At 41.2% G+C, this 10,270-nt stretch overlaps 1 protein-coding gene across 24 annotated transcripts in view; it reads right to left on the bottom strand.

The window, feature by feature from the left end:
• Nucleotides 1–1,525: 1,525 nt before the first annotated feature.
• Nucleotides 1,526–10,270, bottom strand: part of ERC1 (ELKS/RAB6-interacting/CAST family member 1) — a 300,806-nt gene continuing 292,061 nt past the window's right edge. For 13 of the 24 annotated variants that reach the window (XM_074584028.1, XM_074584131.1, XM_074584047.1 and 10 more), the window contains one exon: nucleotides 1,526–1,811. In XM_074584028.1, coding sequence (XP_074440129.1) covers nucleotides 1,674–1,811 — 138 coding nt within the window. In that variant the 3' untranslated portion in view covers nucleotides 1,526–1,673. The remainder of the gene's footprint in view (nucleotides 1,812–10,270) is intronic. The other 11 variants (XR_012586646.1, XR_012586651.1, XR_012586648.1 and 8 more) reach the window with 1 other exon arrangement.

Here is a 10,270-nt window from a genome sequence, read left to right as displayed (position 1 = left end):
TAGTGATTAAGTTCAAAATGTAGTCAGTCAGTCATATGGAATTAAACCGCAGGCTCTGAATGAGAGGTTTACTGAGAGGATTCGTAATTAGCTAGTGACTATTTCTTCCACTGCTGTGTTGATATTTGGTCGCCTTTCCCCCTCCCCTCATTCTCTTAAGTAATATGAGAAAGCTAAAGGGGAACAACTCCTTTAAGGAGCACATGGGGACGTGTTAAAGGGTTCTGTCCCGCAGATGCCCCCAGACACACATAACCACTGGCAGTCAGGAAAAAACGTGTCTCCCCATTAATGCATAGCCCAAGAATGAACACCCAAGTCCTACTCACAAAATAGGACTCTGACTTGCTACCACAATGATAAACAGATCTGCTATTTCAGGTCATATTGCCTATCAGCAAGGGCTTTAACGAGTGTCAAAGATGGATGGGAACAAGACTAAGGGCTCCCATATACATATAAGAATTGCACTGGTTTAACTAAAGCTGTGATTTTATACCTATCTACTCAGCTGGGTGCCACCTCCAGCAGAGATGCTCCTCTTCATAAGAATGGGTTATTGGTCTGAACTCAAACTCATTCCTCGTCAACCTACGCTAAACCGAAATAAATTAAATTATAATTATAGTAGGAACTATGTTACCAATTTACCTAGCTTAGCTTTAAATTTATACTTTCAAGCTAAATGATGCAATTTGCTCATTTACAAAATGCCTAAGATTATTCTGATGGCAGCTAGTGTTCACAAAGCTGCGGCCTGAAAAATTGGCAATGGACAAACTATACAAGCTAAAGCTGGGAGCTGACCTGTTGACCACACCTACCTGAGGGGAGAGAGCTCTCGATAAAATAAGAACTTAAGGGACAGAGACCTATGATGAGAAACCGCAGATAAAAAACCCAAGAAATCAACAGATGAAAAGTTACCTGAAAAAATGCCCCACTCAGCACTTCGGAGTCAGATCAGTGAACAATAAAAGTCAAAGTTAAGCAAACAGAAAGTACCAGTATGCATACCCTGTTTCCCAGCTGCTAGATGAAGTGACTAACAGGAACAAATAGGGAAACTTTCCTTTCCTCCCTCTGTTATTTAAGAACATAAGAAACATTAAGACAGGCAGCACGACCCGAGCTAGCTAGCTGATGCTGGCCAGTTGTGAGCCATAATCAGAGCACACTCAGGTTTGGATTTAGCACTATGAAATTCAGGCTTTCAGCTTTTATGAAAAAAAAAAAAAAAAGAAAGAAAGTAAAAGAAATTAAAAAGAAGCAATAAATGAATGAAAGGCAAGGGCTATCCTTCTGCAACCTCATGGAGCACTAGAGCTGCTTGTATTCTGTGGATCCCCTCTTCTTTGTGCAGGACACATGGAAGAGCTTTGGTTAGCCGTATCCAGAAGTCACCATCCACAAAGTCAACGGGGAATCGGATTCTAAAGTAGAAAGGCAGTGAGAAGATGAATGCAAACATGACTGATTAATCATAGACTGGAAGAACCTAGAGAGCACGTAGTTTTTAGAGGTTTTTTTTTGCTTTTGTTTTCTTTGTAAAAGGTGCACCAGAAGTTTCTATTCCATTTTCTGTTTTTCACATTCCTATCCACTCTCATGGCTCCTTGGACTGACTGGGCTTGGCCACTGGTGTGCTGCTCCGGTGGGGCTAGTGGCCGAGGTCATGACGACTCCTCAAGTGCATTGACGACTTGCTCCAGGATGTCAGGGCAGTGATCCGCTATCTGCTGTAAGATGGCATTGGCAAACTCCTGCAGCTCTGCGCTTTCCTTCTCGCCCTTTTCTAACTCATCATGAAGCTGCAAGAAACACACAGAGGCATGGTCATTCTCTGCTATTAGATATGTTCACAGGACAACGAGACCTGCCCAGCAGGCTCAGCTCTAAGCCAAACCACCAGTTTTAGAAAGGCAGCTAGCAGAACTGTAACATGCTGGGCACTTCCAGGATTGGCATCTTCCCTTGGTGACTCCCCCACCAGAACTGGATGATCTCCCCCCTCTTTATTTCACTTTTTCACTCTAGAGGACCAGGCTTGTGACCTCCCCAGTTAAGGCCATATCCACATGGGAAAACTGCCTTAACTATTCCTGAATAAATTGTTTTATGATAAATGTTAGAAAAGCTTCCTCTGTAGAATGTTTTTCTGAAAGCCACCGTGTTCCAGAAGCAATACAGCAGTTTACTAGTACATGATTTTGAATAGTTTGACTTTTGACTCATAAACAACAGGATATTTAATAGGACATCACTTCAGAATTACTTCATGTATGAAATCAATGGAAATGTTACATAATTACACATAACACCGAATTAACCAGAATTCTATTTTTTCTGTGGAATTAATAGTTTTCAGAGGCTGTGTTTCCTAACACAGTCATAAGGTGACGATACACAACTGTGGTGGAGGATACATGGGTTTTGTTTACTAACTCTGCATTTCCTGTTGAATTATTCGTTGTTCAGATTACTATAATTGGCTCAGAACAAGATGGGGAACTTCAAAACTTTCTTATTCACTCCGCCTACAGTCTATAAACTGGTTTTCCAACGAGCGGTATTACAAATCACGCCACACAACATATTGGAGTATATGTGAACATAATTTTTCTCTCTGAGCCTAACGCCTTTGCCAGAATCAGGGGCCCACAGAGTTTTAGTGAAGAGCAGGAAACATCTGCCTTCAGTAACCTGTTTATCTGCCCAGCAATTGATAAAGTCCATGCTAGCCTGTGAACTGTGCAGAATCCCAAGTAAAGCTGTAATTTGTGCAAGCATTTTAGGGATTACTGTACTCACAGTGGTCTAAGAATCTAGCAGAATGAAGGGAAGCAGCATCTCTTACTAGACCGAATGATACAGATAGATAGATTGGATAAGCTTTCAAGTAGATAGCTCTTTCATATACTTTCATATACTACATATCCAAGAAAGTCTTCTGTTTTTTCAGTGATATTATTTTCTTCTAATAAAGTATATTCCCTATGAATATAAGAAAGACAAGCATATTTGTAGCAGGTACATACACTTAGATGGATTCTGAAGTCTATTGCAAGCTTCTGCACAAGTTCTTTGTCATTTTGAGCAGCTGTAGCGACTAGCTTATCTGTATTTGAACTTTCTTTTAATTTTTTTTTTCTTTTTTTTTTCTAATATTATCTGTCAGTCCTGTGACATTTCTTATTTCTAAGTGATTCATATTTTTGTTGGAACCCTACTGTGTTAATGTATGACATGGAAATAATGTCAAATTGGAATTTTTCATCCCTGAAGGGGTAACTGATCATCAGTACACACATTTCTTGATCTATATTTTGTACTTCTGTAACTCCGCTCCTTGTAGGTTTTAAAAAGAGAGACCCGTCAGGCAGCAGGACAACAGGGATCATTTTACCACCATAAGAGCACAACGCAGTGGGAAAGGTTATATTTCTACAATTAAAATTCAAATCAGATACAACAGTATGTTTCTGTTTATTGATGGTATCAAGCAAAGCACAGGAGATTGTTACTGCAAGAAATACTGCATAAAAACAAACAGGCGAAGAACGACTATAGAATAAATAGAAACGCTTTTTAAGGAAGTTATGGTATAGACTTCTATAGACAAAAGTGAGAGAAAGGAAATTAAAAGAGTAAGCCTGCTACACTATTCCCTTTACTAGGCAGGGTAGCATATAGTAAATTATTTGGGCTTTGCGTGCTGAATGTTAGTTTAATGTGCTCTTATGTGCTTTGTTCCTACTGGCTGCCGTACTCACAGAACAGCTACACGAATCCGAGAGGGGCTCATGCCAAGAATCACAATGCAAAAGCAACCTGATCCTGCTCCGCCGAGTGACATGAGCTGGGGAAGTGGGGAAAACGAGAGGGAGGGGAGCACTCTGGGCTCTGTAAGGGCTCTCGGGGGAGAAGGGGAGGAGGGGGGGAAATTCAGCAGTAACCCATAATGGCTCAGAAACGGCACGCTGTGGACAGGCGATTAGCTTGGTTCCAACAGCCTGGCAGAGTTATTAGTCGGAAACTTGCAATGGATGGATAAGCCTAGGAGAGGTCCAGTCAACAAGCAGGATTGAAAGAGGCAGCGCAGCCAGCTAGGAGCAGTGCGGGATATTGAAAGCCAGGAGACTGGGTTTCAGGGGCTACCTCTGAGTCTCAGGTTGCTCGGCCTAGTGAAACCCCAGTGATTCAGGCGGCCCCAGTTACAGCAGCCTGCAAACCCACAAAACGCTGGTCAATTCACAGGACTGGTTTGGACGTTGAACTCTGAGGCAGGTCTTCCTTGGCTTCTTGGGCCAGCGCAAAGATTTCACGGCGCCGTTCTTCAGAAGGGTGGGAGGTCGTGAGAGACAGTAAGTAACAGGAGAAGAAGCCAACGATGTGATTCTCCTTTTCTTTACCTGCCTCTTGCAAGCGGCCTCGGCTCCCGGTCCCGCAGGAGGAGAACCAGGAGAGGGCAGTGTTAGCAGGGAAAGCAGGGGCCGGCTCCCTGCGGGTCCAGCACCAACCACCTGCTCAGCCAGCATCCCTCCTCCGGGAGCCTCAGCCGAACCCTCCAGGTGAAGCTCCAGGAAAGGGCAAAGCAATTAAATAATCAAATACAAAAGCACCTCAAAGAGATTAACCTTCCAAACTGGAAGGAGGTTGGTGGACAAGGGAGAGAATCCTGCAGGACGTTGTTTTCAGTGGGGCAGTACTGCAAAGTCAGTGACGCCTCAAAATTTCTTGCTGTACTCATCATCATTTACGCGAATGCATGCAAAGTATGACGATTCCTTATAAAATCAAGGTAAGCCCAACAAAATAAGCCCACTTCAAAGCTAAAATAAATCAAATGCAATCAAACAAAAGCAACCAAATTAACCACATGAAGAAAATATTTCCAATAAATACGTTTTTGACCAGCAAGAGCCCAAAAGAAGACGGCTCTGAATGCCGAAGGCCAGCAATAATACTTTGCAAATTAGCGTAGACAGAAAGTCTACACAGCTGGCTGGCAGATGTCTGTGATGAAACGTCTTTGAAAAAAGTAGCAATGCTAGCCTTGCGTTGAGTTTGCTAGCTTCAGAACATCTAGGTTTAGTAATGGGATTTCTATTTAAACAAAGACATCTTAATTGACTATGTGGCTGGTTGCAGCATTTCTATATCACGTATGTCATCTCTGTTTACGTCATTCCTTTCAGAAACAGCTGTGAGCAGCACACGTCACTCCTCATTCAGACGAGCTCCTTAATGGGGAACATCCTGTTCTCCATGGTATAACTCGATTCACCTAAGTGTTTGGCTGTCCACTTTTTAGGGAAGTTTCTCTAAAAGTATTACTATCAATACGGCTCATGATTTCCTAGTTTTTCTTCTTGTGAATGCAAATGGAAATGGTATTAACTTCCCCCTGACATTTTTCTATGAAAATAAAGGAGTGTTAACAACAGTCCTTTTTTGTTGGCATTTTCAGCTGAGGATATGAGGAGATTCATACACTCGCCTGACAGAAATGGCCAAAAAAGAGAAGGCAAGGCCAGATACGTTTGCCTAGTTGATGACAAGTAAAAATAGACAGCTCAGAAAGAAAAGGATAGCAAGGACCCCAGAAGTGCTTCATAGTATTTATCTTTGGATAGAAGAACAGAAAGGACCGTCAGCATCCCAGGGGAATGGAAGCTTGCAGATAACCTACAATAGATTCAGATACTTTTCACCGCTGCTGCCTTCCTTCCTGGGTTTAGAGCAAGTCACGACAGGAATACTTTTCCATTTATAGTTAAACTCCATCAGTCAAAAAAAATCCCAAACAATTCACCATGAACTTAGCTTGCATTGTGCTTCTCTGGTCCAAGATATTCCAGAACTTATTCAAAGATCAATTGACATTCAGAGGGAAGGTAACTTCATAGTTAAGAAACAGGATGCTATGGTTTTACATGCGCACTAGGTGAATTGCGGTACTGCTCTGCAGAACCTTTGTGGCCTTTGCTTCTCCTGTAATGTAAACAAAGGAACGCTAAGCTCAGATCCTTTAGAATTATTTATACGGAGGAGGTTTACTCCCCAAAGTGTTATTTTCCTCTCGTTAGTAATTCCACAAAACCACTGATGAAAAAAGGCAAACAAAAATAAAGTAGCATCTCATCTCAGGCTATGGACAGTAAAACTGAACACAGAATATGAGGTGCTTGTAGAGCAGCACGAAAAGAAAGTTAACTGCAGGACTTCCATAGGGCTATAATACTGGGATCTGGAAATATGTTTCTCCAAAGTTTAGATGTTTCTGGATCAGGCTATGGTTAGTCTGAAAAACATATTTCGAGCTTAAAGTAACAGAAATAAGCATCAAAAAGAAATTCAACTGATTTAATCTTAACCTTTGTTTTGCCTCAAAATAAGTTAAACTACATCGCATCTCAGGCAAACGGCCGAGAGCTTTTGCATCTTCCCAGACCAATCGGTGTAAACACGTACGTTTGAAGTAGCAAGAACCAATTGCATACAAACCTTTATTTCTCAACTATAGACCTATGAGAGGGCCAAAAGAAAGGGTTAGGAATATGGAAATCCCAGTCTGCCAAAATAAAACAAACCAAACCATAAAAGAAAGAGAAATTTTTTATGTAGACCCTTAAATAATTTTGCTCTATCTGGAAATTTTGTTTTTATGTTAGCTTTTTCAAAATATTTTAAACACACGCATTTAAAATTTAAAGTAAGATTTCAAATTAAACATTCTGTCATGTCTTTTAAAAATAATGTAAACTTTAAAAGTATCTTTTAAATACACTTGAATAGATTTTACAACCAATTTTGAGAAAAAACCCTGGAAAAATTTGGTGAGGGCTCTTGCAGCATATCTTTGAAATAACTGTGCACATGGGATTTATCCTGCATTCCTCAGCATCTATAAGCTTTGTAAATAGCAGAAATATTATTATTTCCTTGGTAATGAATTAATTTCAAAATTATATAAATGGGGACCTAAGTTATATTTTGCATTTGACTTGAGAAGTTTTTCTGCAAATCCCGCACTTGCAGGAAATACGTCCATCCTCCAGCAACAGCAGCAATCATTTCACAGTCAGAGGACAATTTTCTGTTCGTGTATATTCTGCTGTACGTTATCAACTGAAAATTCATGCTGCTATAGTGTGTACAGAAAGTTGTTATTCTGTGGCTAAGCAGAAGAAATAATAATTATTGCCTGTATCACAGGGCTATCTGCTAGGGCCAGGCCCCGCTGACCTAAGCACGCATAATGCAGGCAAACCCCACACCTTAATCCCTAACAGCTCACGATTCTGCACAATAAAGGGACTGTGAAGAAGAGTTAGGTGGCTACGTCTCCTAGTTTCAGTTGCAATGCATTACTTTAGGTGTCAGTGTACTCTCTCAAAGCCAGATTGCTAAACGCTGCCAGAATTACTCCGTGATGCACCCTTCATGCTGGGCTTGTACCTTGGCCCGTGCTCTCTCTGCCGATGGATGAGACCTCCGCGGCCCCATAGGGGCTCTGCCTGTTTAGTCATAAACACCGGCAACGTTCACCTGTCTACAAGGCAAATCTTAAATACCTCTCCTATATGTCCTAGCTGATGAGTTTTGGAAAAACTTTTTAACAGTGCTGGTTTTGTGCCCGCAGAGCACAAACCAGAGAAGGACAAAGCAGGAAGTACTTGGATGAAAAGATGAAGTTACACGCACCCGGCTATTTCAGGATCAGAGCTGGAGCCCTTTCTACTCTTTCCACGTTACTTATTTCTCTTTAAGAGGAAGTTAATTTTGTTTATTATGAACTCGTTTGGAATCCTGTTAGCTCTGAAATTTCTGATGGATATTCCAAGAAAGAAATTCCCATCGGATTTTGGTCTATGCAATCCAGTAACCCCAATAAGCCAACAGAGGACCCACCTGTTCCTGCTTGTGGCTCTTTTTATCCAGGAAGGATGCTCACAGAGGCTACCCCAGAGACCCCTGCACGGCCAAGCAGAACCCACAGCAGTAGCTCACAGCAGGAGATGCTGCAAAAAGCTTCCATGAGGACCACAGTGTCCAAGCAACGCACAGAGTAACAGAACTTGTTACTAATAATAAAACACAGGGAGAGGTGAGCTGCCCTTGAAAAAATAAGGTAATAGCTCAGGTTGGTACACCATCTGCTTGTAGGAACTGCTTGAAATGAGAGCACAGTGAATTTTAGACACACCAGACACATACACATGAAACACTTGACCATGTCCTTAAAGCAATGTTTTTCACAGAATCATAGAATGTGTTGGGTTGGAAGGGACCTTTAACGGTCATCTAGTCCAACCCCCCTGCAGTAAGCAGGGACATCTTCAACTAGATCAGGTTGCCCAGAGCCTCATCAAGCCTGGCCTTGAATGTCTCCAGGGATGGGGCCTCCACCAACTCTCTGGGCAACCTGTGCCAGTGTCTCATCACCCTCGTTGTAAAGAACTTCTTCCTAATGTCTAATCTAAACCTACCCTGCTCTAGTTCAAAACCATTGCCCCTCGTCCTATCGCTACGTGCCCTTGCAAACAGCCCCTCCCCAGCTTTCCTGTAGGCCCCCTTCAGGTACTGGAAGGCTGCTTTTTCCCTTTATATCTCTTTTCAAGTTAGGAACAGTTAATATTACTGATTGACAGTATATTATATAAGATAGTATGACAGTATATTAATTAAAATTAGAAATTCCATGCACAAATAAAAATGGATAATGTTATAGTATTATGGATACGGTCAACTTATGATAATGTTTGTGACTTCAACCAGTATTTAAGAATTATGACACTGATCCCAAGTTCTCTCATCCTCATCCAAAACATTAATTTAATATAATTTTAGAGAGTTCCTATACCCATTACTTTCTCAACTAAACTCAGGAAATACATTTGGACATGAAGAAGGATATAAATTGTTGCAATTATTACTTCTAATTTCTAACAGAGACCAGAAGTGGGCTGTTTAACTTTAAAACACATTATGCATTCCCATAAGATTACAAATTAAAAATAAATGACATAAATCAGGTGGGGAAGATAACAAGCTAATGGAAGAGCAGTCAGAGAAGAAAGACAGGGTAAACTCTGAAGTAACAGAGTAATTTAGAATGACTAAATGCAAAACATGGCAGAGTAATTTCTTTACAGAAACTAAATAAGTTGAATAATTTCTCATAGATGATACAGAAGTAAGAATGCAAGCGGAATCTGAACAAAGTACACAGGATGTTTATAAAATAGCTATTTGTAATTTAGAGAAAAGTTTATCCCGCTTACAATATTGTTTGTATAACAAATCAAAATGTGTGTTTAAAAAATTCAGCCAGCATATATGCAAGTTTTTAAGTGGAATCTGAAAGCTACATACATGCGGTCTGCTGTCTTTTCATAGGAAAAGCTTAACATCAACTTTGCTGAGAGTGAAATGTGAATTATGTGCAATGTAAATTATGCTCCTTGGAACCACGCCATGACTATTTAGCTGATACAGTGAAGCGACATTATCACCTTTTTCCTTCCTCTGTCTTTGAGCAGCTGAGCAGAAAAGACATGGGAGAGGATTAGTAAGTAGGAATCCCTAGATGATCTGTGCTTTGGCTGAAGCTGACACACAGGGAGAGGGAAGACAACCTTTCTTCACTACAAAGGCTCTTCTACGACCATAACGATTTTTCAAAAGCGCCTCTCTCTGTAACTCACAGCCGAAGCAATCATAAGGTGCAGCACCATGTTAGCAGGGGGATGAGACAAGCTGCCATAGCAGGTGTCTTCTGAGAGAGTGTCTCATGGAAATACAACCTGCCCAGGCCCTGCAGGCTGCTGTTGATGCCCAGGTCACAACACAAATGCTGTCAGAAACACCTTTGGGGAAAGAGGAACAGGTTGATTGTGTGAGAAAAAAATGGTACCTGGGGGCAGCAGAAATAGGCAGGACCCCCATCAGCCTAGACAAAGCCAGGATGTGTTGGATATGGCTGGAAAGAGGCAGCAATGGCAGGGAGCAAAATGCCTCCTCCTACTACTCCTCAGGTGAAGAAAATTATTTTAATCAGATAGGTCCTCTTGCGTTGTAAGAAATATTTTTTTCAGAATGACCGTAGGAACTATTGAAAATAAGAAGCTCTCCATAATATGAGGTTCCACACGTTTTAGAGCTGGATTTGAAGAGATAAGAAGCATTTATAATACTGCTTAAGCTATTAACAGTACAAACACTGGTGCCTACTACTAATACCTGGTTGCTCTCTTTGGTTGTCTCT

Source organism: Larus michahellis, chromosome 1, assembly GCF_964199755.1.
Source record: "Larus michahellis chromosome 1, bLarMic1.1, whole genome shotgun sequence".
Lineage (NCBI taxonomy): Eukaryota > Metazoa > Chordata > Aves > Charadriiformes > Laridae > Larus > Larus michahellis.
This window is presented reverse-complemented; position numbering and strand designations above follow the sequence as displayed.